The sequence below is a fragment of the Pygocentrus nattereri genome, chromosome 29 (assembly GCF_015220715.1).
Source record: "Pygocentrus nattereri isolate fPygNat1 chromosome 29, fPygNat1.pri, whole genome shotgun sequence".
NCBI classification, from domain to species: Eukaryota; Metazoa; Chordata; class Actinopteri; order Characiformes; family Serrasalmidae; genus Pygocentrus; species Pygocentrus nattereri.
The window spans coordinates 11,369,294-11,397,234 of record NC_051239.1 but is presented as its reverse complement, the minus strand read 5'-3'; the positions used below and the strand labels follow the sequence as shown (position 1 = coordinate 11,397,234).

General features: G+C 39.8%; 1 protein-coding gene and 1 long non-coding RNA gene across 4 annotated transcripts; one reads left to right on the top strand and one right to left on the bottom strand.

Moving 5' to 3' along the window:
- prlhr2a (prolactin releasing hormone receptor 2a) lies at window positions 1–14,780 on the bottom strand. The gene is made up of 3 exons (XM_017696393.2): window positions 14,647–14,780; window positions 3,639–4,147; window positions 1–2,348 (listed from the first exon to the last, which is right to left on the bottom strand). The coding sequence occupies exons 2-3, from the start codon at window positions 4,112–4,114 to the stop codon at window positions 1,706–1,708; spliced, it is 1,119 nt and encodes a 372-aa protein (XP_017551882.1). The 5' UTR covers window positions 4,115–4,147; window positions 14,647–14,780; the 3' UTR covers window positions 1–1,705.
- On the top strand, window positions 11,631–27,720 carry LOC108426713. Of its 3 annotated transcripts, none has more exons than XR_001857795.2 (6): window positions 11,631–11,967; window positions 14,659–14,829; window positions 19,939–20,029; window positions 20,309–20,407; window positions 20,544–20,685; window positions 27,688–27,720. It is a non-coding gene; the product is annotated as an uncharacterized LOC108426713 (long non-coding RNA). The 3 variants fall into 3 exon arrangements; XR_001857794.2 differs by lacking the exon at window positions 27,688–27,720 and adding an exon at window positions 20,876–20,916; XR_001857796.1 differs by lacking the exons at window positions 11,631–11,967; window positions 27,688–27,720 and adding exons at window positions 14,109–14,160; window positions 20,876–20,916.
- Window positions 27,721–27,941: the final 221 nt, after the last annotated feature.

Here is a 27,941-nt window from a genome sequence, read left to right as displayed (position 1 = left end):
GAACTTCTGTTTTAAACAACCTAGATTTTGAATTCTGCAGTTATTGTAGCAATGACGTCTGTGGGTAACATGAATGAGGAAGATGAATCTGAACAATAGACGTGAAAGATTTACAATATGTTCATTAGTTTATTAATGCCATGTTGTGTAACACATCCATTTAGCATGTTAATGGAATTAAATACACAGAAGATGAGGCTGATCAGAATGACAGCACATTCTTCCGATGTTCATTGTTCGTTTCTTGCAGTCTACAGTAAAGACAGAAGTGAGGAACTCTGTCTTCATTGATATTCATTCTTAGCACAGTTGGAAATCATTCCAGTTCAACAGAAACATCCTTGTTTTCATCTCATAAACCAGCTCTACAATGTCTGCAGGTGATAATACCTTGTAATTATATAGTCATATATGCAGTATTCTGCACTGGCAGGCATCCCAGTGCCAATGTATCAGTGGCATGTAAACACTATGGTTTGGACAGAGAAGAAAGAAGTACTCTTATCAGAACCAGGCAGGGCAAGCATGAGACATCATAAGTCTTTATTCATTTCTGTACTGATGAAGGCAGATCCAAGATCCTGCTTAATGTCTTTCTGTCCATCCTTCTTTAAAAGACTTTCCCTGATAGTCCACTTGCTTGCAGAGTCTCTAATGATGCTAAAGCACATACTGGGGTGAGAAGCAAGTCATTACTGACTGGATAACTAGCAAATGAATGAAGCCGAAGCCTTATCCTACTTGAATCCGTTTTCTTTTCTTTTTTTTAGGCCAGGGAACCGAGATTGTGTCACTGCCCCGATGAAGACCAGTTTTGCAAACTTAGTATGGTTTTGATGTATTTGTGCTTGGTATGTCTTTCTGTATACCATGTAAAACCACAATTCCTTATGTTGGTTTTCAATCAAGGGTTTGAATTGCAATTAGTGTGATGTTGACTGCAGTGTAGCAAAAGAAAAAGCCGAATCACGTTTCTTTGAACAGATATCTCTCATAATTGTATTTTTATGTAAACGGTATTATAACAGATAAATATAAGAAAGTCAAAGTTGACTTTTTTATAATTCTCTTCTTTTTAATATTTTATCTTATTTTATCTTATTTTATTTAAGTGTTCATTTTAAACATCTTTTGCGCACTCCTTTTGGTTATAAGGATTCACTTAAATTCATTTCATGTCTTCAAACTCACACAGACCTCCAGATACATTAGGGAATTAAGTCTACAGTTGTTTCATGTGGAAATACTGTTCAAAGACAAATGTCTTCAAGGATACAGTCACTTCAAAAGAATGTTCCCGTATTTGTAGTGTCTCTGTTTCATTCTCAGCTCAAGGGTTTGCTTCTGAGGAATAAGAATAAAGATAATTGATCCGTTTACTTGTCCTCATACTTGTTCCTTCCTTCAGCAAGCACATGCATCATAGGACCAGTCCTTGAGATTCTTTAGTCAAGGAGTAGTGTCCCATTGCAAGTCATCATAACCATCAGTAGGTTCTACTAACAGGCCTATGTCACCAAATGAAGCAAGTATTTACACGGACTGCATGTGCACCTGAAACAGACCACTTAAGTGTGGACTTCAGAGTTTCTGTTATCAATCAAACGCATAACAAGTTGCTCCTACACATTGGATGTCTTTAAACTGATCCTGACCAATGCTCATTTTTTGCCTCTGGCATTAACCCCACACTGGGTCATTTCTGTCAGAGCACTACGCTTGCAGTGGCGCAGTTGTTGGCAGGTATCCCAATCCCGATTCGGCGGTGGCATGTGAACATCTTACGCAGCTCTGCTCGGAAGCGATCATGCAGCCATGCATACAGAAAGGGGTTGCAGCAAGATGAACTCATGGCACATAGGTGACACAGCAGCTGGATGAGCAGGAAATAGCGCTTATCGATCAAGTTGATATCAATGTCACGAAGGACATTAAAGACACTGATCGGGAGCCAACAGACTGCAAAAGCTGCCACCACGAGCGTCACAAGGCGGAATGTTTTCCGCTTACGGGCCCGCTGAGCCTCTGCCTGGCTCTGAGTGCGATGTCCAGGCACCACACAGTTGCGAAGCTTGACAGAGATACACAAGTATGAGATGCAGAGAGCGGAAAGGGGGAGGACGTAGGTGATGAAAAGCGTGCTGTAGGCGTAGGCCAATCGCTCACGTTCCTGACCCATCCAGAACTCCTCGCAGATTGTGAAACCCTCATCTTTGAACTCTACGTGGTAGGTGTGGGCCACTGCTGGAGCCACCAGGCCACAGGACAGGATCCATATACCGGATAGGAGGTATGCGCAGGCCAACACAGAGATGCGTTTCTTTAGAGGGTGGACCGTAGCATAGTATCTAAGGATCAGAAAAGGATTTGAAAATTATAATGAAAATTGCAGGTCCTAATGCCAAACAAAGAAATATTAAAGCTGGCCTGATCATATGTTGCTGGACTACACCACACCTGCATTTAGGGATGTGCTACACTCTTGAAACAATATAGGTAATAGTGAATGGGACCTTCTTACACTATCTTTGTGTTACTTTGGTATTAATGTTGATAACTATTCACTGTAGCCTTTATTACTGATGTTTCATACTTAAATGGTTATTTTTAATATGTAGCAACTGTCATCGTACTGTACTGCACATTATATTATCACACTCTCTTATTTGATTGCTATAATAAACAAGACTGGTGGATTTTACCAGAGTAAGTCTGGTACTGTCAATTGTGGGTATTTTGACAGACCAATATGTACTTGTTTCTTTGTAATTGTCCTATATTGCAGTCAAGTTTTAATTTAAAACAGCCTAAAGCTGCCCCTTCTAGTGCTTTGAACATGTTATTTTTTAAATCAAAAATGGTAATTACTAATAACTAAAAATAAAATGCAAATATCTCAGTAGTATTGCTTTGAAAATATGGTAAGGAATTTCAGAAGTTTGTCATATTTTACTGTATAACAAATCAAGCCTTGATACCGGCCTCCAGCACTATGGTATCACAGGTCATCACCATTTGTCAGATTTTTAAAAACTACAAACAGAGCAAAATTAAATGAATGGATCTTGTCAGAAATCACTTAAATATTAATTCCTCCCCAGGTAAAACTAAAACAGTTTAAGATTGCTAGCAGTTTTATGGAAATTTCTTAAATTCAGGTCCCACTCACTTCCCGTCAAGGCTTAGCTCTAAGTGTAGGAAACCCTGATAGATCTGCCAGATGACTGAACAGATAATCATGGTTTATTCCAACCACAGACCATGCAGTGTCAGAGTTATGTGTTGTTCTCTTCATAGATGATTACAACTTTTCTGACAATCCCTCTGTCCTGACTGGTCGAGTGAGCCTTTATAAAAATGGATGAGGAGACATTCAGAACTGCATCTTTATTTTTAGAGCGTTCACCTGTTTATTCTTCGCAAAGCATGCAGGGCTTGTACTAGAGACTGGTCTGTCTGCAAGTTTGAAAAACGAAAAGCCTTGTTGAAGTAGAAGCTTATCTACCTTCCCTATAATTCCCATCCATTTGAACTGATTGCATCACAAATCTATAACATCAACCCAAACTGATATGTGCCTTCCCTCTCTGTCACATCAAAACAGTCCAGAATCCATAATACACACCCCAATCACTCACCTGTCCACCCCAATGGCAGTTAGTGTGAACACAGACACGTACACAGTCACCGGCTGAATGAGGAACACTAAATAGCACATGAATCTTCCAAACACCCATCCTCGAGGGTTGAAGGCATATGCCAGGGTAAAGGGAACACAAGTGGCACACATCAGCATGTCTGAGAATGCCAAGTTCCCAATGAAGAAATTAGTCACGTTGTGCATCTTCCTGGTGTGGCAGATGACATACAGCAACAAATAATTCCCGAAAACACCCACCAGCACTACTAGGGCGTAACAGGGGATGATGAGGGGTTTGAATGACTGAAGGAGCTCAACTCCAACAAACTGTGGACTTCGTTTTCTAGTGCTGTTTGCTGACTGTACCACCACTTCGTATATCCGTCCAATGCTGGAGTTCTCCGTGGTGATGTTACTCAGGCAACAGGAGGGTATGGGGTCACCTGGCCAACCACTACCACTGCCCTCCATCATTGAAAGTTAGATGTCAGTCTTAATGGTCTAGCACTGCAGAAAACAAGCAAGAAAAACACATATGTTTAGCTGGCAAGTCAAGCCAAATCTCCAAAATCTAAGGACACAGAATGTGTTACTCAGTTTCTCAAGTGACAGATGGCTGTGGTAGGCCCTGAAGAACTGGCAAGCCAAACAATTGCACACAATTTTGTGTGGGTGATGGTTTCAAGGGCTAAATACTGAAAATGTGCGGTTCACATGAATAAGAGCCAAGAATTTTGACAGCTTGTCAAGGTTCAGTTAAAACTTTGGGTTTGGTAACAGAAACGTTTTCAAATTTGAACAGATGTTAACAAAATGCACAAAATACTATGAAAAATGACGCCAGAGATGCACCAAGTTGGCCTTTGTGTAAAATGCAAGCACTAAATTTTCTATCATATTCATTGGAGGGTCAAATGTACCAAGCTTTGGCTCATAACTGCAGGAACTCCATTGGTTAACCTCATTTTGATGTATGGTATTCTCCTTCAAACATAGCAGTGGTAAACAGAAAGTTGCGTGGCTCATAATGAATGCCAACATGAATTTTCCAGCTGTTTGAGTCATCAATGTGTTCAATACTTAAGTATTTGCATCCAATTTGCTTTGTAATGCAAATGAGCCTTTCATATTCTGGCGCCACCATTAATAAGTGAGTAAATGGCTCATACATTAAGTGTAAATGCTTTGCAGTCCCTCAGGCAACAACCACATGAAAAATTAAATGTGGTGTTTTTTTGTTTTTTTCGGGTTACTGACTTCTGTGTGTCAGCCCTAGCAAAGCTAGAAAGAGCAGAAAGAGACTGTTTGCACATAAGGCTTGCACATTCATCCTGTTGTAATTGTATGCTGAAATCATGTGTATTTAAAATGTCTCACCTATTTTCAGTTTGGTATAATAAGCAATAAAAACACTCATTTTAAGACGAGGGTAATGGACTGTTTTTCTCTAGTGCTAGAAGAACACGAGCACAAAAAGACGGCCTTAGGGTGCTATCATGTTCTTGTGATGGACTTGGTAGTGTACCAAGTTTGTAATTTGGTTTTACACTAAAGCTGAACCCAGTTTGCTTTATAAAGGCTGATATAATAAACACTAACTAATTACGCAGCTTCAAACTTTGATGACAGTACTCAATGGAGGAAAAGCAGAACAAGTAGTCCATGTGGCACATTATGCTATTTTCTGATTTATTAAAACCTTACACGCTCTCTCTGAGAAGGCACAATTAACAGACTAGACAGAAAATAAATAGGATGAGCTTCTTAGGAGCGTGCTTGACTGGCATCTAAAAATTGACAGGGCTTTAAAGCATTGACAGCATCAGTTAAAAAAGAAGTAATTAAAATGTGAGAGGAATTCCAGGGGTTGTTTTGAAAAAAATACTAAGCATGGGTGCGTTCGAGATCAATTCTAAAATAAGTATTTGAGGCATATCCTATAGAATGTGCAGGAAAATTATGGATTTGAGAAAAACTATGGATTGTTTTACTGCATTAAATCAATGCAGTGCAAGTCTTGCTATCCCTCATTCGTTTATAGTGTTTCTTTCCTCCACTTTATCTGCTTGACGATCCACAGGTTATGTCCACATCATAATGGTGCTGAGGTACTCTTAAAAGCCTGTGTCAGCAAAGAAACCAGGTGAGCAAAAACAGCAAATGGTTATCAGTCTAGTACATCATGTTTTACTTGGATATTAAAACCACTGCCTATCACAGGAGTAAAAGAGACAACACAGAAATAAAACATTCCTTAGTGACCAAATTTACAAACATACAAACTACATAATGTAAATGTTTTGTGACATAATGTAATTAGAGATGGCACTAATCTGAGGGCAGGTGTTAGTATCAGGCTGATTTCAGCAGCAAATGCTGGATCGTATATCGTACTGTGTGATGCGATGTTATTAGCTGTGTAATGTTTCCTGTGGGGTAGTTGAGTGTTTGTGTAGTTTAAGCATAACAGCCTACTTCTACAGATGATCATCTTCAGTGGAGCGCTTCAATAAAAAAGCCTATTTTGAAGCCTAGTCACTTTCAAAGAATAATTAGACTGGTCTTGGTTTTGGGCAATCCTCAAGGTTTCAATTGGAAACGAAAAAGCCCTCTAAAATCTCTATTTGTAATTGTTTTTATGTTAATTTAGTTCAATTATCTGTACTTGTCTAACACTGATTTTTCTAAGCAGCTAATCAACACTTACCTATAGCAGATCCATACTTGTTATTTATTCTTTCCATGCTGCCCCCTTTAACAAAGAGCAACGCTGACAGTGTCATGCCTTGTATTTTCCTCTGTATCTCTCATCTTGGCCTTGACCTGAGGCTTGTTTTTCTATTACAGCCTATGCCTCTCCATCACCTGTGCACATAATGTGCGCTCTGAAAAGCCCAAATTGAATACACAGTGTGTGAGGATATTCAGTCTGATGAGCCGACCTTGAGCTTGCCTTATTCAAGCATCCACCTCGGCAGCAAATAGTTGCTCCTCGGTCTTGGCCACAAAGCTGCTTTGTTGCTTCCTCCTATTCTGGATATCCCTGCAAATGATGTTTTTGTGTTGAAGGCAGGGAACGTTAATGGCTTCGCACAACATCAAAAGACACTCCACCTTTACAGGATATGCACGGTGAGGGACTAAATTCATTGTGGAAAAACCTTTCACTGGCATCAGGCTGGACCTTGTCCTGCGCAGTTTGCAAGTCTATGTTTTCTCAGTTTTGTATTTACCTTAGGATCTCAAAAGGGTTAGCAATTCCCTCAGCCAATCATGAAGTCAGTCGTTGTCTAGCCTGGATTTCAAAGCAACTGCACTTACCGAATTGAACAGGCCTGCATCTTAAATGCTTTTACTGAGGCAAAATAAAAATCAGCATCTAGAAACCTTTTCCAAGCTCCATAGTACTGAAATAATTCAGCTAGTACTGAACTTCGACACCCAGCCCTATATGTAACAAACATGATCTAACGAAGCTGAAACTTTCAGTGGCCATTTATTGTTACTCTAAAAAAAACAAATCTTTTTTTAGAAAGCTCTTTGCGATGTGAATTCTGCTCTGTATGTTCATGTTCACACAGACGCTCTCAGTGCGCAGATGGAAAACTCTTACTGTGCAGAGAGCCAGAAGAGCAGGGTGCAGAAATGATGTCTTTACTGAAAAGCACTCTGTCCGTCTGCTCCAAACCCAGTCTGCCTTACAGCTCTAACATACTAATTATTATACAGTGTTAAAGTTAACAGCACCATCCTTGCTGTAGAACTGCCTAGCACCTCTTTTCTTATCATAAAAGTCACTGCGAACTTATGGGGTTCTCCCAGTCTCTAGTCATCGATTATTTAGGAATGCACAGAGATATGTGAGACTTTCAAGGACATGACCAGGCATGGGTGAACTAACTGCAACTTAAAAATAAACTGATAATAACAATAATAATAATAATAATAATAATAATAAAATCTGACAATAAAAGCAACACACTGCATCCTTTCTGTAGTGAAGGAACACACGGCATGCACATCAATTCCACATGCTGATACATTTTAATGTGGCCACTGTAAATGTGTGCTAACTACTCTGAAGGCAAATGTTGTGAATGTGAGACATTAGGTAATTGAAAAAGGGAAAACTTGTCTCTTTTCAGCTGAGCTTTTAAGTTGCAAGAGCTATTACTTTGGCACAGATAGACTGATGCGCTTTGCAAGTGGTACAATTAATTGTATGTTAATCAGAATCATTGTTTTGTCCTCTTCAGTCATTTAGCTACGAAAGGCCGCAATTACCCACTGCATAAAAATCAGACTGTTCAAGGTGCAAACTGTAATGATTATCAAATGAGTGTATGAATGCCTATTGTGTGAGCTTTAAGTGTTCTGGTTCCCACAGAATGCTCTATGACTGCTCACACAGCCTAAGGAATCACTGAGTTTCTGTGTAGTGAGCTGTAGCTGGTTTGAAGTATACTGAACCTTTCACTGTGAATTAATAATGTTTTATTTAAGTAGAGTATTAGTAAAGAAATCACAAAATCATGCACTCCATGCTCAGCTTAGATCTGGCAGCAGCCATAGGATATGCTTTAATATTTTTCCATTGCCTTAGGCACAAATGAACATCTGGCTGAAATCAGTATTGTGGTAATAGTTCGTGTTGGAGATTCTAATATGAATAATAAATAAATAAAACAAATAACTACATAAATATCAGATACGTATCAGTAATGTTAATGGTGTGATAACGGTGATGACCTAAAACTGTATTAAACAATGTGCAAATCATAACATACTAATGCACTAATAAGTAATACACTCCCCCAAGGAGAAGGAAAAAACCTACTTTACTTTCAATGTAAGTCAGTGAAACCAGACTTATTTCCAAGTAACTTTGGGTCATTTCTTTTGGTCCATTCATCATGAAATTTACAGACAATGTGAAGGGTAACAGGTAAATGTCAGATGTGAAGGTAATGTCAAAAACTGAAAAACAGCAGCGATATGTGATTTCATTATATATGTTCAGGATACGACTGCTTTTGTTTGCTTCTTAAACCTGACATAATACTGACTAGTCAGAATCCCTGGCTAGGGATCCAAAGACCCTATATAAATGCTAATACCTATAATAAAATGCACACAGAGCAGTGACAGTAAAATTAATATGAAACACTCTAATGAATCCATGTGATTTTATTTCCATTGCTTTGATTACCCTTAGTACTAAAACACGAAATGGCCCCACATTGGCTTAATGCATCACAGCACTATAAGACAACTAAAACTTTACTAAACTGTGAGATGATCAGATCTTCCAATCTGCCAGCTGATGGCTTCCCTGCACAAAAGCACGTTCTATCAGTCAACATTAACTCTGTAAAATGTCCATTTTCAAGTCTGACTTCAATTCCAGGCATTTGCCTTTGTCCATTAACTCTAGTGGAATTGCTCTGTGAATACAGAGTAGAACCTGGTCATCCCTGAGGGGGATCGGTGTGAGACGAGATAAGCCAGAAGGACTTTCATTGTGGAAACCAGCACTATATGTCTGATGAAGGGAGGGCGGTCAACTGTGACGGACCTAAAGGCAATTTTCTGACCTGAAAGCTCAAATACACACAAATACGGAGACCCCCTGCACTGCACATCAGGCTCCAATACCTGATTTGAATAATCAGCTAATGAACAGTCCTTTTATGAACGGGATTTGGCAGGGATGAGCGATACCACAGACATTGTACTCAGTCTGTTACTGAGTAAAGGATATTTTAGCTAAACATGATGCAGATGGATAACATGCTAACACCTGCACATGTCTTTTTATTTATTGATGTATTATTGTAAAATTGTACTAGAGCATGTGTCAGTAAAGTAGTGAATAAAATGCATAAAAAAAATAAAACAGTAAAATACATCAACATGTGGATCTGGTGTCTGTGTGCTATCGTGTTTTCCAGCACTATATAAAAGAATCTTGATGCTGCCTTTATTGTTGCGTGCACTGTGATAGTTTCTGAGCGAAGAATTCAAATTGCTACAGACTTATTACTGATTTCTTCCATCAGAGTGAAGTCCAGGGATGAGCTTTACATGTTTTCATATTCAAAAGGTAGTTTGTGGCATAAACAAAATAATCCACACATTTTCAGCTTGTTCCTTACATATCAAAATGAATGAGAGCTTTGCAAAATCACATTACTAGTGGAGAAGAGCAGGTTAAAAGGCAGAAATGTGTGCATATCTTTATTCATCAAACTACTACTAGCGTTGAAAAAAAAAATTACATGTAGAAAGTTTTAAAATGACCTAATATCAGAGATGACACAGTATCGCTTTCTCTTTTCCAAAACAATACCTATTATATATACTGGACGGGATTAATCCAATACTTCTTTTTAAAAATCTAATAAGCTTTAAAAGCTATTTTTAGATGATTGTCTAGTAGCTTATCAAATTACTAAAACACTCTACTAACCCCACAGTAAGAACCACACAGCTAATAACATCACCTCACACAATGAGAGAGCAATATTTCACAACAGGTTTGTTACAGGACCGGATCAGATTCCTTTTTTTCCCCCTCCGATATCTGATCCAGCATTTTCTGCAGATATCAGCCCAATAAAGATACCTAGATTTGAACTGGTACCATGTTATATGTTATTATCACTTGCACTATTATCAGACACAAATTGGAACTAGATCCACTTGGATTAGCATGAAAAAGGAAATAAAAAAACACTTTATTGGTAATGGAATACAAATAAAACTAAAACACCTCAGTGCTATAGCCCACCATCACTTAAACGCTGATGACATCCACAATGTGGTCAGAAAAGTATACTGTGACATGTTGTGATAATTTATCATGACAACGCTAAACATCATTGTGTTGCCCTATTTCCCAGCGTCCGATACATATTCAGCTTCATTAGCACAAATATATTAAAATTACTGCGGGAATATTTTCTTAAAAGGACATGAGAGGGCGAGAAGAATTGATACTCCAGTAGGAAATCCATCCCTTTTTAGAAATTCATGGGGAAAAAACTAAAGCAGTGTCTATTTACACTACGCAAAAACCGAGTTAACCACACAGCCTGACCGTCTGCACTACCTCTCAGTCATGTGACTACAGAACGTCAAAACTCTTCTTTCTGCTGTAATTTTCATACTTTACATGACCAAAAACGGGGCAGTATTGAGAGCCTGCTGTGTTCACTGGAGATTGTTTAGTATTAACCAGAACAGAAGTGAGAGTCATTTTCCACTTAGCACTCAAAAATATCACATCAGTAAACAGGTAAAATATCCAACACTGAGTGCGTTTACATGGACTCAATAATCCGATCGTAGTCAGATTTCTGCAGTTATTGGATTATTCAAATGGTCATGTAAACATCCATCCATACATCCATCCATCCATCCATTTTCTAAGCTGCTTCTCCCTCATGGTCGGGGGGTGCTGGAGCCTATCCCAGCGGTGGAAGGCAGGATACACCCTGGACAGGTCGCCAGTCCATCGCAGGGTAGACAGACAGACACAGACAGTCACTCACACCCAGGAGCCATTTAGCATGTCCAATTGGCCTGACTGCATGTCTATGGACTGTGGGAGGAAACCCACGCAGACACGGGGAGAACGTGCAAACTCCATACAGGGAGGACCCCGGTCAGTCATGTAAACAGAAAACTCCAATCTGGAAATCCACTTAAGAACTCCAATAAAAAGCTCAGTAATCAGATTCGTCAGTGCGTGTAAACTCTGACTTCTTTCAGATTACTCAGTCTGCGCATGAGCGAGAACAGACGACGGTACCGGAAATAAACAAGGAGCGTGGCAGGACTTTTGGAGCAGAAACCAAATACATTCTCAACGAAATGAAGGATTCAGATTCTACTTATCTTCTAAATGACGGATGTTCACATTTTCAGATAAAGTGGCGCAATGATTAAAAAGAGTTTGGTTTACGCCATGTTTACATCACGTCTTCTTCTGTGAGCTCACTGCCTGATTGTCACACCTGCTACCAATCCACATATACTTCAGGACTACAATTCCCAAGATCCATTGCAGGATCACATGATCCAGGAAACAACACCATCGACCTATCAGAAATCGAGATCACCTGAATACTGATTCCTCACAGCTGTGTAGTATGTAGGTCATGTGATAGTTTAGGCTGGATATAAGCTCAGGCTTTAGTGTAGATCTTTGTGAAGTATTGCTTCCTTTTGAGACTTACTGAGTGCGCGTTCCTGTGTTTATTGTCTTCATGTATGACTTCCTGCCTGTGATTTCTCTCGACCCTGTTTTTGGACTTTCCCTTTTGGTACCTACGCCTGGTTTGTTTGCTACTTTGGTTTTTTGACTCTGCCTGTTTTGTGGATTTTGCCTTGCCTTGCCCTATCTTGTGATGTTTGCCTTGGTTATTGTATGGATTATCCTGGATATGACCAATGCCTGTTCTTTGACTCCTCTCGGCCTGTCCCCAAGTTAAACCCTGAGTTTTACGTTATCCGATTACTCCAGAGCGTGTAAACATGTTCAACAATCAGATTACTGACAAAATCTGTTTTTCTGCAGCTATCAGTGTATGCAAACCAACTACGTATCAGTAATGTTAATGGTGTGATAACCGTGATGACCTAAAACTGTATTAAACAGTGTGCAAATCATAAATATGCACTAATAAGTAATACACTCCCCCAATTCAACATTTAGTATGTCATATTGTATTTTACTGAAACTGCTTCCAGTAAACTTACTAAAAATTATGTGACATCCAAACTCTTGTGATTATTCCTTTCAGACCAACAGTATCATTTCAAACATTAATTTTTAATGATTAGGCAAATACAAGGTGAATTGAACATAACCTAACTGCTTCCATTAAAAGATGCAGTTGGACATACCGACTCAGCCTTTCAGAAAAGCTTTCTAGACGTTCTTTTTTTTATTTTGATGATGTCTGTTCTCTGTTGGCAGCAGTTAAATGTCATTTTGAATAGCTTGTAGAGGAAGCTGTTTTCTATTATAAAGTACCTTCAGTACCTTTTATGTGTTTTGATTGGTTGAGCATAGAAACCGAGAGAAAGCATTTAAGACTATGCCACCTGCATTCTTAAGGGCTGTTGTGAGGCTGTGACGTAAACAAGGCTTGACTCATATAATTACATATCGCTGTTGTTGGAAGAAAACTTTGTATCTCCAAAATGGTAACTTTACAGGAGAAGGAAAAAACCTACTTTACTTTCAATGTAAGGCAATGAAACCAGACTTATTTCCAAGTAACTCCATTCATCATGAAATTTACAGACAATGTGAAGAGTAGCAGTAAATGTCAGATGTCAAGGTAACGTCAAAAACTGAAACAGCAGCCATATGTGATTTCATTATATATCTTCAGGATACGACTGCTTTTGTTTGCTTCTTAAACCTGTGTCTTGTTTTTTTTAAATACACAGTATATGTATATGTAAGCAATAGCTGTAATAAATCAAACAGGGTTAGTCACAAAGAGAGAGAGAAAGAGAGAGAGATAAGAATGACTTCAAGCAGCTTCTAAGAAAAGCAGAACAACTTAATTGCTGAAATATAGACTACTACTGCTGAATCAGTGTCGAGAAATAAAATAGCGCGTTATTGTGGGAGCGTTAATACCATGATTGCTACTTTGGACACTGAGTGTAAATAGTAAACAAATACTAAAACTGTGCAGGGTGGCAAGACTTCAGTACCAGTACTCACTTTCTGTCTCCCTCTGTCTCTCTCTGTCTCTCTCTCTCCCCCTCTCTGTCTGTCTCCCTCTCTATTCCCCTCTCTATTCCCTTCTCTATTCCCTTCTCTATTCCCCTCTCTCTCTGTCTCCTCCTCTCTCTCTGTCTCTCTCTCTCCCTCTCTCTCGCCCCCTCTCTCTGACTCTCTCTCTCTCCCCCGCTCTGTCTGTCTCTCTCTGTCTCCCCCTCTCTCACTGTCTCGCTCCCTCCCCCTCTCCATCTCCCTCTCTCTGTCTCTCTCTGTCTCCCCCTCTCTCTCGGTCTCTGTCTCTCTCCATCTCTCTCTCTCTCTCTGTCTCTCTCCATCTCCCTCTCTCTGTCTGTCTCTCTCTCTCTCTCTGTCTCCCCCTCTCTCTCTGTCTCTCTCTCTCTGTCTCCCCCTCTCTCTCTGTCTCTCTCGCTGTCTCTCTCTGTCTCTCTCTGTCTCTCTCTCTGTCTCTCTCTCTCTGTCTCTCTCCATCTCTCTCTCTCTGTCTCTCTCTCTGTCTCTGTCTCTCTGTCTCCCCCTCTCTCTCTGTCTCCCTCTCTCTCTCTGTCTCTGTCTCTCTCTCTCTCTGTCTCTGTCTCTCTCTCTGTCTCTGTCTCTCTCTCTCTCCCTCTGTCTCTCCCTCTGTCTCCCCCTCTCTCTCTCTCTCCACACATACACACGACTGAGGAGCCCGAGTCCAGGTGCTGAGAGCAGCTCCGAGCCCTTCATTATGACTGTGCTGGAGTTTGAGTCGCTGCAGCTTCGAAAAGACTCACAGGTACAGCGGCTATAATGAGGGGACGAGACAGCTGGACCTTTCTAAAGCTTTCTCATCACCGACAGCTTCTCCATCCAGCTTCTCCACTAACGAGCGAGTGGTGACATTTCCCTGCCAAATTAAAAAGCCACGAATGCAGGAAAAAACGGCCCCTGATTAAAGTTTTTAGCCCTGTCCTCCAGTTACTGGAGAGAAACGGACCCGCTCGAAGCTCAGTGAGTTGTGTGGGTTCAGTTAAAACACACCGCGGTTTTTAACGACTTAAAGTCGAAATAGAAGTCTCCACACTTACAAACACCGTTTTCCCGATGGCAGGTTCAAACACAGACCCCACATAAAAAACGCTGCGTTTTAACGACGGACAAAAACAAGTGATGTTTTTTTTTTTTTTATCTCTGTTCTTGTTTAAATAAGTGTCTTCTTTTGATGACCATTAGGTGTGGAGTCTGTTACTCGTGTTGTGCGGGTTTTCAGCGGAAATCTCACCTTTTCCTGCAGAGTCGGTCCGGTTTTCCTGAAGAAGGTGAAGCTCGGGTCGGTCCGTTGGCTCCGTTGGCGCCGCTGAGGGGCTCGAGCGCCAGACTGTCAGTGGAGCGGCTCCGGCGCGAGGGGCGGAGTGGAAAAGCCCGCCAGTTCGGCGAGGCGAGGCGAGGCTAACGGAGAGGACAGGTAATGAAAATGAGAGAGCGCGAACACGATGAGGGCGTTTTCCATCATGACGGGGCTGTGTTTCAAATTCCCTACAGACCTGCTGGAGAACTAATTCTGAACTACTTAGTACATCCGTTACTCCAACAAGCCAAAGAGACCCCGATGGTGTAGTCCGCCAGAATAGTACCCTTCAGTACCCAGCCACAGATCTTCATCATGTATACTTTGGCCTGAGAGAAGATGAGATGAGAGAAGAGAAGATAAGATGGGTTTATTGTCATTGCAGTGTACAACGAAATTGAGCAGCAATCCAACGACACTTCCTACATACAAAACAATAAAAACATAAGGCTAAAATATCTAAAGTGCAGATTTAAGGGGAAAAAAGTATCAAAAATCTTAAATATAATGAAAAAGGTCTATAAAACTATATATTCTGAAACAGTCAATAGAGAGTAGACAGGTGAGGTAGCAGTTGTTGGTGCACATTCCTTGGACAGTTTATAGCGTTATATAATATTGCACAGAAAGAATACAGATTATAGATCAACACTCGAGGACAAATGAAAAATAGATAGAACAGAGGTGGAGTGGAGCACTGGAACAGTGGAACACTGGAACAGTGGAGCACTGGAACAGTGGAACAGTGGAGCACTGGAACAGTGGAACAATAGAGCACTGGAACAGTGGAACACTGGAGCACTGGAACAGTGGAACACTGGAGCACTGGAACAGTGGAACACTAGAGCACTGGAAGAGTGGAGCACTGGAACAGTGGAACACTAGAGCACTGGAAGAGTGGAACAGTGTCCTATGAATCAGTGCCAGTAAAGATCAGTAGTGGAGTTCAGTCGGTTCTACTGAGCAGTGTTCTATAGAAAGTCCTTGTCAGTGTGTGTGTTTGGAAGTGTTCGGTTCACTCTTGGTATGGGCCTGACTTCCTTTGGTATCCTTCATCTTTCATTTAGTTATCACCTTTAAGCTGTAGCTCAGCTACAGCCACGTTTCTCACGTTTCTCCAGCTTTTCTGCAAAAGTAGAAAAGTTTTCCATTTTTTACAAAGCTGAAGTCAACTTGTTCGAATGTTTCTGTTTCACCTTTAATAGCGCCTGAGGTGCCAGAATGTGCTGCTGCTCTATTTAAGGTGGAACAGGAACATTCAAACAAGTAGCTGGCGAATGAGAAGCGACTTCAGCTTTGCGACTTTTGCTTGACAGTTTATCACTGCAGATTAAATGTATCAGCAGACCAGCTGGAGTGATTATAAATGCAAATAATTCCTAAATTATATTGCTATGGTGACCAGCAGTCTATGCACCAACCTTCAGAAATCCATATGTGTTCCAATTACCAAAAAGACAGTGATGCAAGGTGTAAAAACAGGCCCTTAGAAGCTGATGAGAAGACATGTCAAGTAGATCTAATAGTCCAACTTTTCTGGGTTTATTAGTTAAAATATACTAATTAGGTAGCAAAAACTGATTTAGTCATCAGCAGGCAGCTTTGGTGGGACCTTAAGAAGTGAAGTCAAAATATGATTCGATTTGCCTGACAACCATAAAATTCTTGTCCAATATTGATTGTTGGCTGTCCTGTTTGCATGTTCAACAACCTAAAATGAAAGTAAAAAATTGCCCTCAAAACTATCTGTTATAGCATGGCTGCTAAAGGCATTTATTTCTCTGTATGCTCATGGCTGTTGCTGACTTAAAGTCAAAAGTATCTTGGCAGTTTGAGATGCACTCAGTGTTGCGGCTTGGTACGCTAGATTGTGCAAAACTCAGTTAAGACTGTAGATATTAAGATGTTAAGAACTCAGACTAGGAAAGTTGACAGTTTATTCAGGGTAGAAAACTAATGTTAAACACAATGAAAACTTAGAAAATGTATTCAAGGAAATGACACAGGATACTACCAGGATACCACCACCCTCACCCACACATCTCACTCTATAACCCTACCTCACAGAAAGCTGTGGCATTTCATATACACTGACTGATAAGTGAAATAAAATTTTAAAAATGTGTTTTTTAAAGGTGCAGTATAAAAGATTTTGCGGCATCTAGCAATGAGGTTGTCCCTCATCCCTCCCTTTCCAGGCATGTGGTAAAACCTCCAGTAACTGTTATTTTTTTGTCTCTTTGACAGTGAGGATTCACCCTTCCTTGCTTTTTCTTGTGCTAAATAATATACACCTGCCATTCGTCAAAATTTAGGCTCTCAAACATAAAATGGTGAGCCAGCTCCAGCAGCTACCACAAATTTTTCTTCTTTCTACATCTTTCAACTGATGTTATAGCGCCGCCAAATTCAAACTGCCACAGACACATAAAAACGCAACAAGCACGCTCTAGAGCCAGTATTTGGTTTGTCCATTCTGAGCTACTGTAGAAACATGGCGGCACAACATAGCGGCTTCTGTTGGAAGAGGAACCGCTCCATGTGTAGATATGAAGGGCTCATTCTAACTGAACAAAAACACAGTTATTCATAGTTACAGATGATTATACACTAATGAAAACATGGTTTTGTATATTGTATTCCATTTCTGCTAAAGGATCTCTGTAATTCTTACACAATACACCTTTAAAGCGAAAAACTGCCCAAAATTGTTTCTTAAAATTAGTTGCTTGTTGGTTTAGTGTAGTGAGTAATACCTCTACCTGCCACTGGGGTTCAATCCCCCACCTGAGCAAGCACCCTACACTGTACCAATAAGAATTCTTGGGCAAGACTCCTAATGCTACATTCACCTACCTGCGTAAAATGATCAAATTGTAAGTCTTTCTGGATAATTGGCGTCTGCCAGATGCCATAAGTGTAGATGTAGCTCCTATTATGACCGGTGTAAATAAAATCTAAAAGTCAGTAATGTCTCTGCAATGCAGCATTTCACATCAAACCATACTGAATGATTTTATTTGCATATTACTAATGAATGTGTGCAGACATTTGCTGGAGTTGATGGAATTCTCCATTAAATCACAAATGAATGAAACTTATTAAAGTGCTGGTAAGCCTTGTAGCCCAGAGGATAATTGGACTGACCAGAGAAAGCCAGTTTTTTTTCTCCTCATATCTGCAGATTAGTGTGTCATGTGGGTGAATAGCTTGAGCACTGGCAGGTTTTCTGTCAGTGTACCTCACTGGAATTACCCTCAAATCCCTTTTCACTCTGCTCTCAGTAGCTGGAACCATGCTGAGATGTTGGGACTTGTCAGGTTAAATAAAGTTAATCAGTGTTTACTGCAGTAATGACAGCATGCCGGAAAACACATCTGGCAGTTCATTAGGGCATGTTCATGGCTGGTGAGTCTTGGTGAGGTGAAGGCTTAAGTTTACTTTATAATTGAGCATCACTGCACAGAGAGTCAGGCAGGTTAAGTAGTTATATAATGCACTTGTGAATAATTCATGTTTGGCTAAATCATTTGTGGGAATAAAGAAATTCACTGAGCAGAACGTTACCTTGACTTAGCCAGATGCCATGGTTTGAAACTCAAGTCCTGGACGGACAAAACACAGTTTAGCATTATGCTGCTTTAATAAGCCTTTAGTTTTTATTTTTTATATAATTATATTATAATATTTTGGATAGACTGTCCAAATAATCAACAACACCCAGTGTGCCTGCCTGCACTCACATTTCTGAACTAGCTTGCGTGTGTAGCTGATGGTAGCCAACCAGATGTTTCACAGCTAGGAACACGGATAATCAAAGACAGCTAATTTGTTAACCCCCTTGGCAAACTTGGTTTGTAGAGCTAACCAGCCATGATAATGTATCACAACATAAGCTAGCTTGAGCATTAATGCTGAAAACATATCGCTGTTGTCGGTAGAAACGGTAACTTTACAGGAGAAGGAAAAAAACTACTTTGTTTTTAATGGAAGTCAATGGAACCAGAATTTTTTCCAATTCATTTTGGCCCATTTTGTTTTTGGTTCATTCATCATGAAATTTAGACAACATAAAGGGCAACAGGCGTTTTCACATTATGTCAAAAACTGAAAAATGACAAAAATGGAGATACAAGGTTTTCCTCTGACAGCAGTGATATGCTAATGTTTGATATCACTGTAAAGTTAGCAAAGATTTGGCACATTCATTGATTTTTCTGATCATTATTTTTCACATGTCCACTGTGTTTCGAGATTATGGCTGAAAAACCCATGAAACAGAAGTGTCGATCATCACAGTTTGGAGCGAAGTCAAAGACAATGTGCTTACTTTATCGTTTTGAGGGGACAATGTGCGGTCTGTAGCTGCCGCGGCCGAGTGACGGTGAAATTGGAGTGAGAACAGCAATGCTACAAGCCCAAAAAGCTTCAGAAAACATGGCTTTTTAGTGACTCCTTGAAAAAGAGAGTTGAATTGTACCCATGGACTAACAGTTGGACATCACTGTTCACTCCTAACACACTTACTTTAACATGTTTACACAGAAGAAAGCTACCCAGCTAAGGCTAACGCTACAATAATAAAGGCAGAGAAACTGTTCTACTTTAGGCAGACTTCAAGTTCAAGCCATTAAATAAAGCATTGCTTAAAAACGGAGACATACAAAGTAAATAATGTTACTCGCATACCTGTTACAAGCTAGCATTAATCCCGCTAGCCTGATGCTAACATAGCTAGCCACCATGGTGAGCATACAAGGAGCATTACTGAAGCGCTGGTTTAAAAAAATGATTTATATATTAGACATTTCTGCATAATGGCAGTGCTTTATGGGTCCCGACTCTCAGTGTAAACACAATTTTTCACAAAAAAGTTTAAGTGGAATTATTTTATTAGCATGATTTCTTGGTGTTGGATATAAATAGCATCCTTAGACTGATGCGTTTCTCTCGTACGGGTTCTGGTTTCTGTTGACAGATCGATTAAGCTACATCCCAACAATAAAGATCATTTATATTTTTATTTTATTTCTATTATATTCAAAGTATTTTCTGTTTATGCTTCGCCAGAAGGTCTGTTCAGTATTAGAAAATTCTAGTAACACCTCACTTGTATTTGTATGCAGAAAATTCAACTGGGCAAGTGGATTTTGGTAGTCTCAGCACAGTGTAGCATGTGAGGGTAATTATCTGTGTTCATTTTCTAAATGCCCTTCACTGCTGCAGATTTTACTCTTGGTTACTGGGGGCAAGAGGAGTAGCTGAGCGAGCAATTGACATTGGACATTGTCCCTCAAACTGTGGCTCAGTTTCCCAGGTAACGTGAAAAATACTGTTCATTAGAGATTGTTTCTACACGCTTTATTTCCCTGTTGCATGAATGAATTATTCATACATTGAGGTGTCCAGCAGCACAGATGAGCTGTAAATTGTCTGTGTTTTTATGCCTATAGATTGGAATTAAAACGCTGTACCATTTTTTGTTCCATCAATAATTAATTATGTGATTGGATGTTGTTTGTGCAATGAACATTCTTTTGGACCTTTGTTCAACACCTCTTTTCTTGTTTCCTTACTGCAAAACTACATTTTGAAGAGACAAGTCCTCAAACTTCTGCTCTCAGGAGAAACCACAGAATTGACCTTGTGATCAGTGTGGCAGTGTGGATTAGTAGCTTCTCTGTGTGGATTCAGGGTGAGGCAGCTGTGAGATTTTTTTTATTTTTTTTTATTCTTTATAAACCTTTTAGTCTCTGCTGTTTTAAACAAGGATCAATTCCTAGACATATACACTGGGAATGGCTATTGATTTTACATGCTGACTCCTACAGTGATTTTGAGGCAGAGGAGGTTGGAACCAAAGGTGGTAGCCGTGGTGAGGGCTGCATGCGCAGTGTGTGAGGACTGGTCAGGGACTGGAAGCCTTGGGATCAATAACAGCTCAAGAGAACCTGGCTCTTAAAGACAGTTGAGGTCAGCTGTGTCACATTCACAACATAAATATATGCAGTGAACATAAAACAAATGTGCATTATTATTTGCATAATAAATGCCCTATGTAGATGCACACACAATGCACCTGGTATTTGTTTTACATATGGGCATACTTATCCACATGCCCTGTGTAGATGCTCACACATGGAACATTTCTCTCTTTCTCTAGAGAGGATGTGGAACGACGTGGTGACGTGCTGTCTCAGTAAGGGGTTTTTATATTTAGCAGTTGAAGAATGTCATATAGGCAGTTTTCCTTTCAATCCAAATGTAGTTGATCAGTAAAGACCAGGCTTTCTTCTGTAGTTACAAGGCTAATGGAAGCATATACCCCCTATACCCCCTAAACCTGGCCACTTAAAACATAACCTAATAGCAATAAATAGTATAAATAGTAATATTGATTGTTGTCAGTGCTACTCAAACTGTGGTACTGCTCCTTTACAATATCTCTGATGTTGATATATGCAACCTGGGGCTCAGGGTAGTGAACATTTTGTTACATGCTGTTCATTTTACAGCTGCAGCCTGATTACAAGTGAAGAAAGCTCTGTCCTCTAACAGGAACTCCAGAGTGACTCATACCTGCAGTATAGTAGTACAGAATCATAGCCTAATAGTAGTACTATTATTAATTTTAATTAACGTTAAGAAAAACATTTGTAAACTCTCAGGAAAAAAGCTACTGTATAAACATACAGTTCACCATTACCCTACGGCAGGGGTCAGCACCCCATTTAATCCTTCTTGGTGGCCAGAACATTTTATGTCCATTTTATGTCCATTTTACCATATTTGCTGATGTTTCAGTACATGCTAATGTACTAGTATAGTATAAAAAAGACAGACTTACTTTGCTCTGCTTTAAACTTTAGCTCAGCTATAAACACCTGTCTCGGATCTCTGGCAGGAAACTTTTGCTCAAAAAGTTTGTTAAATGTTTCTCATCGTTCAACTTTTTATGAGGTTGAAGTCAGCTTCTCATTCTCAAGCTTCGTTTTCTAATTTTCCCTATTGCCTGAGGCAACAGAACAGAACTGCTGCACCATTTAAGGTGGAATGGGACAATTCAAACGTGAAGCTGACTTCAGCTTTGCGACTTTTTATGTGTTTAACAGTTTTTTTTTTTTTTCTCTCCAATGTTTGCTTCCTCAATAATGTCCTAGACAAACAATAACTCAGGCTGTTACTGACTACACAGCGAGGTTAGCATGTTTTGCACTTTTGTATGTTGTTATCTAGCTGATTTATGGCATATAAGTGATTTCAGAAATTCAGAAATTGCTTTGTGGCATCAAGATTCTCTAATGCCAACAGTGATGCTGCATAAAAGTGCCAGTATTGCCACCTATACTGATCTGGTACTGGTATCAGTGCGATCCTAACATGGTAAAGACCCTACCTTGCTTTTTTTTTTTTTTTTTTTTTTTTTTTTTTTTTTTTTTTAATTAAAATCCAGCCATGGTCATACAGTGTCAGTATAATCTCACACATGGCACAGCATGTAAAGTTTTTCTTTCCTTTCAAACTGCCTTGTGGAAGCACACGCATTTATGCACAAGGACAAGATACACAAAAATTTCTACTCTGACCCTCACATGCGCACACAGGCACACTGCGTAAAAATCAATAGAGACAGCTGCAAATAAATATTCATTACTCTTGCACTAAAATCTGATGAAAAACAAGGCACCCCACTGGCACCTTACTGTGGGTTTGTTTGTTTGTTTGTTTGTTTGTTTTGTTTTTGTTGTGTTTCTGCTCAGTACACTGCACTGTTCCAGTGTGCCAAAAGATTACTGTAAGAAACCTCAGTTGATTTTCTTCCATCCTGAAATCTTTTAGTTTTGCACTGAAGCTACGGGGCTAATATAACTAAACAAATGAAAGCAAAGTATGAAATGCAACTCAACATAAAGTTGAGTGGTGAAGATTCTATCAAATCTATCTGTAACACTGACCCTAATGCTATCCTCAAGGCAAAACCTACACCTAGTCCTAAACCTAACCCCAACCATAATGTTGGTAATCAACTATCAACAGAAATGTTGTTAATGATTTAAGTATCTGTAGATCATCTATAGTGGACCATCCAAATAAAGTGTGACCATGTTAATAAGTTGATAATCTGATTTTATAGAAAGTTTAGACAATCAATTTCAGTGTTATATCTTGCTACAGTCTATGTATACAGTACCGTACAAAAGTCAGATCATCCTTTCATCAAAATTCTATATTTCTATAATGTTATAGTAAAATAAAATATCTATATTATTCTATCATCAGATTCTATAATGTTGACATCTGGACTTCGGGGTGACGAGTCCATTGTTCAGCATCTTTGTTTTTTTAACTCCTAAAAAAATCCCAGGTTTGTTATGTACAAAGACTTATTATTCAGTAAATACTGGGACTTCAGTGCAAACTGGTTGAGATATTTCTAGGTCATAGACGTGTGTAATAACACTTGACCCGCTGGCGTGCCCTAGCCATCTGAGGGGTTAAGTACATCTTGATCTTCTCAGCAGTGTGCTTGGGGTTGTTATTTTGCTGATCACACACTCAACTCAGACCATGCTGGATTGTTTAATAATCTCATTATCACTTTAAAATAAACTACCCTTGTAAAGCATTCAAGAATGGTTTAAAATGGTTTAGAATGAAAGCATTAATAAGCATTTACAACACAAACAAAGGGCAACAGTGACCTATTGTTTGCCTAATAGTGAACCTACATTCATTTATACCAGAGATCAGCAACCCAAACATTAAGAAGAGCCATTTTGATCTTTCAACAAAAATCAAACCACCTTGGGAGCCACGTTGTTTTTTTTTTTTGTTTTTTTTTGTTATTGTTTTTTTTTATCTATGGCAGGAAACTTTCTGTAAAAGTAGAACAGTTTCTCAAATGTCTCAATATTTTGCTTGGTTAGTCTAAGGGAGGCAGGTGGAAAGGTGAAGATGCAAGGAGTAGAGGTCGTAAAGGTGGATGACTTCAAATATCTTGGGTCAACCATCCAGAGCAATGGACAGTGTAGAAAAGAGGTGAAGAGGGTGAAGGCAGGATGGAGTGGGTGGAGACGGGTGTCAGGGCTGATGTGTGACAGAAGGATAGCAGCAAGAGTGAAAGGGAAGGTTTACAAGACAGTAGTGCGTCCTGCTATGATGTATGGTTTGGAGACTGTGGCTCTGTCTAAAAGACAGGAGGCTGAGCTGGAGGTGGCAGAGATGAAGATGCTGAGATTTTCGTTGGGAGTGACAAGGATGGACAAGATTAGAAATGAGCAGATCAGAGGGACAGTGAAGGTGGAGCAGTTTGGAGATAAAGCCAGAGAGGCCAGGTTGCAATGGTTTGGACATGTGTTGAGGAGGAATAGTGGATATATTGGTCAAAGAATGTTGGAGATGGAGCTGCCGGGTAGAAGGAGATGAGGTAGACCTCAGAGAAGGTTTATGGATGTAGTGAAGGTGGACATGGAGATGGTTGGTGTAAAAGTAGAGGAGGCAGTGGATAGGGCAAGTTGGAGGCAGATGATCTGCTGTGGCGACCCCTAAAGGGAGCAGCCAAAAGAATAAGAAGAAGTCTTGTTTTAAAGTGGTGCCATAATCTTAAACAGTCTTAATTTTGTGGATTCTGACACTGTATGACATATTGCTGTCTATTATGTACAAACAAGGCAAAGGAAGATACATTGCTTACATTGCATAGTTTTAGTAGTAGCCGGTTTGGAGCCACATTTGTGCTTGTTTCAGTAAAGATTAACAGGCTTATACACTATACAAAAGTATTTGCTCGTGTGCCTTCACATGCATATGAACTTGAGTGACATCCCATTCTTAATCCATAGAGTTTAATGTCGGCCCACCCTTTGCAGCTATAACAGCTTCAACTCTTCTGGGAAGGCTTTCCACAAGGGTTAGGAGTGTATTTATGGGAATTTTTGACCATTCCTCCAGAAGCACATTTGTGAGGTCAGACACTGATATTGGGCAAGAAGGCCTGGCTCGCAGTCTCCGCTCTAATTCATCCCAAAGGTGTTATATTGAGGTCAGGAATTTAAGCAGGCCAGTCAAATTCTTCCACACCAAACTCACTCATACATGTGTTTATGGACCTTGCTTTGTGCACTGGTGCGCAGTCATGTTGGAACAGGAAGGGGCCATCCCCAAATTGTTCCCACAAAGGTGGGAGCATGAAATTGTTCAAAATCTCTTGGTCTGCTGAAGCAATAAGAGTTCCTCTCACTGGAACTGAGGGGCCAAGCCCTACTCCTGAAAAACAACTCCACACTATAATCCCCCCTCCACCAAACTTTACACTTCGCACAATGCAGTCAGACAAGTACCGTTCTCCTGGCAGCCGCCAAACCCAGACTCGTCCATCGGATTTCTAGGTGGAGAAGTGTGATTCATCACTCCAGAGAACACGTCTCCACTGCTCTAGAGTCCAGTGGTTGTGCTTTATACCACTGCATTTGACGCATTGCGCTTGGTGATGTAAGGCTTGGAAGCAGCTGCTCGGCCATGGAAACCCATTCCATGAAGCTCTCTATGCACTGTGCTTCAGTTAATTTGAAGGCCACATGAAGTTTGGAGGTCTGTAGCGATTGACTCTATAGAAAGTTGGTGACCTCTGCACACTGCACCTCAGCATCCGCTGACCCTGTCATTTTACATGGCCTACCACTTCATGGCTGACTTGCTTTCATTCCCAGTCACTTCCACTTTGTTATAATACCACTGACAGTTGACTGGAATATTTAGTAAATTTCACTACTGGACTTGCTGCACAGGTGGCATCCTATCATGGTACCATGCTGGAATTCAGTGTGCTATTGAGAGTGACCCATTCTTTCACGAATGTCTGTAGAAGCAGTCTGCAGGCCTAGGTGCTTGGTTTTATACACCTGTGGCCATGGAAGTGATTGAAACACCTGAATTCAATGATTTGGATGGGTGTGTGAATACTTTTGGCAATATAGTGTATTTCCAGAGTTGCATCCTGCTTCAGTCTGTGTCAACACAACTGCAACCTTGGCCAGTCCTGATCTGACAAAGTTTCCGTTGCTGTATGTGTCTTTTATTTACATTGAAACCTTTGAAACTTTTCAAACGTTTCTAAAAGCAGTGTACAGAAGTGCAGGATGATATAATGGCATAAAATGTATATACAGTAAAATAAGTTGTCTGCAGTAACAAGGAGTATGTATTAAGCCTGATCTTTATTCAGTATGTACTGCAAATCAATATTTGATCTACTGTATAATCCTTCATGAAACAGCATCACATATTGGTAATAAGGCAGTAGCCGTGATTGACACTGCCTATAAAACTGTAGAAATGAATTATTCATGGAAGGACACATCACATATTTACCATGCCTCCACCTAAAGAACTGGAATTTTTAATGTGTGATTCCTCTGGACATAATTTTCCTTTTCTTCCTTTGGCTGTTCAGCTGGCACAAGCAGTTCACAAAGGCTGAGGGTTCTCTAGGCACTCACATTCAATCTTCACGTGTTTGGTTCTACTCTTTACGTTCATCATATTTGCTTTCCTAAAAAGGTTTCAAAATGTGAAATGAATGCAGAATATATTGAAGTTCACGGCTGGGACTAATGCAGCATCTCTACTCACAAATACCATCCGTCTGACCTTTTAATTATGCGCAATGCTAAATGAACATCTAACCTTTGCAGCCAACGACTGAAGTACATTTGACGTCTGCTCGGAAACAGGAGAGATGAATAGGTCCTGTCTCCTCTGGAGTTTTTTCTTTGAAATAAATCAGGTCAAGAGACCTGAGTAGAGCTTACCTCTTCGTGAGTCAAACAAACAAGTAGTTACTGTATGCTGAAGCCTCAGCTAAAGTCAGGCATTGATGTGATTTGCAGCTCAGTGTGGTGTTAACAGTCATGTTTTTGAAGCTCTGCTTCTGAGAATGACTCGGCACTCACTGAACAGATTTCCTCTATTTTTTCCAAATTGACTTTGGGGAGCTGTGTGCATGTGTGTATATGGCCTGTTTCTGTGAGCACAATTCACGCCACTTGTCACCCCTGATAAAGTTTCCATCAGGTCTCCAGACTGGAAGACAAATGCATCACAGCTTGGGGAACAGTGGAATTAACTAGCCAAGACCTCTAGGTAGAAGGGACTTCAAGGAGACCTGGGCTGAAAAGTTAGCTTTGGTGTATAATTATATCTTTCTAAGCAATTAATGTCTTAACTATGGATCTCTGTTGATGACATGCCTTTAAAAAAAAAGAACAAGCATGAAATTTACTAAGGCATGGGAACAGAATCCTAATACCACAACACAATCCCTCCAGCCTACAAAAGTATTAAATTTTTTTATTAATTTTAGCCTGTTTCACAATGCACTGTAATGTAATGTAATGTGATCTGACTCTCCTACCCCAACAACACTCTATGGAACAGAAGTTCACATCAATTCTACACAATTACACACCAGTCTTATCACTAAACACACTTGCAGCTGCAGTTTAACAAACCGAAATACCCAACGTCAGCTCAACAGCTCAGGAATTCAGCCTAAGTATTACTGAACTGAAAGGATGCCAGGTGTCTAGTTCAAGCAAATAGGTAAGTTTAAAAGACTGAGCTACTGGGGACATTTAAATTTTTAACATTTCAAGTATTCATGTAATATTTCAAGGTTTACAGCAAGTGTCTGTATTTTACTGCTGAGGATTTTGTGTATTTTGAATAAACAATGGCCAATTCAGGTTACAGCAGGGTTTTTTTAATGTGGCTTCATTAGTGGTTGAGTTTGATACCCCTAACCTGAAGGGTGACTATATATTGGGTGTGAACTAGATAAGTAAGTCAAGGCCAGAACCTAGCAAGACTTGAGAGTAAGATGTTAGGAATGAGTTAATTAATTTAGCAAAGCTTGTTTGTCTGATTTGCAAATTTTCTTTTTTTTGTTCTCTTCTTTTGTCCTTTTTCTTTTCTCAGTGAGGACTTCCTGATGGCTACACATCCTTTCAGACCCATAGCGTAAAGTTTTCTTCTCACTGTGGATGTTTTCAGACCAGAAGTAAAAGTGGAGCTTGATTTTCTCCTGCCTCCTATCTTTTAATAATGTTTTAAACTCCAGTGTTAGAAACTCTGGCTTTCTTCTTTTTTACACAAGTGGATTAACTTACATCAAAGCTGCCCAGAAATATGAATAAAAATGAATAAGTTAATGATGGTTTAACTGGGAATTA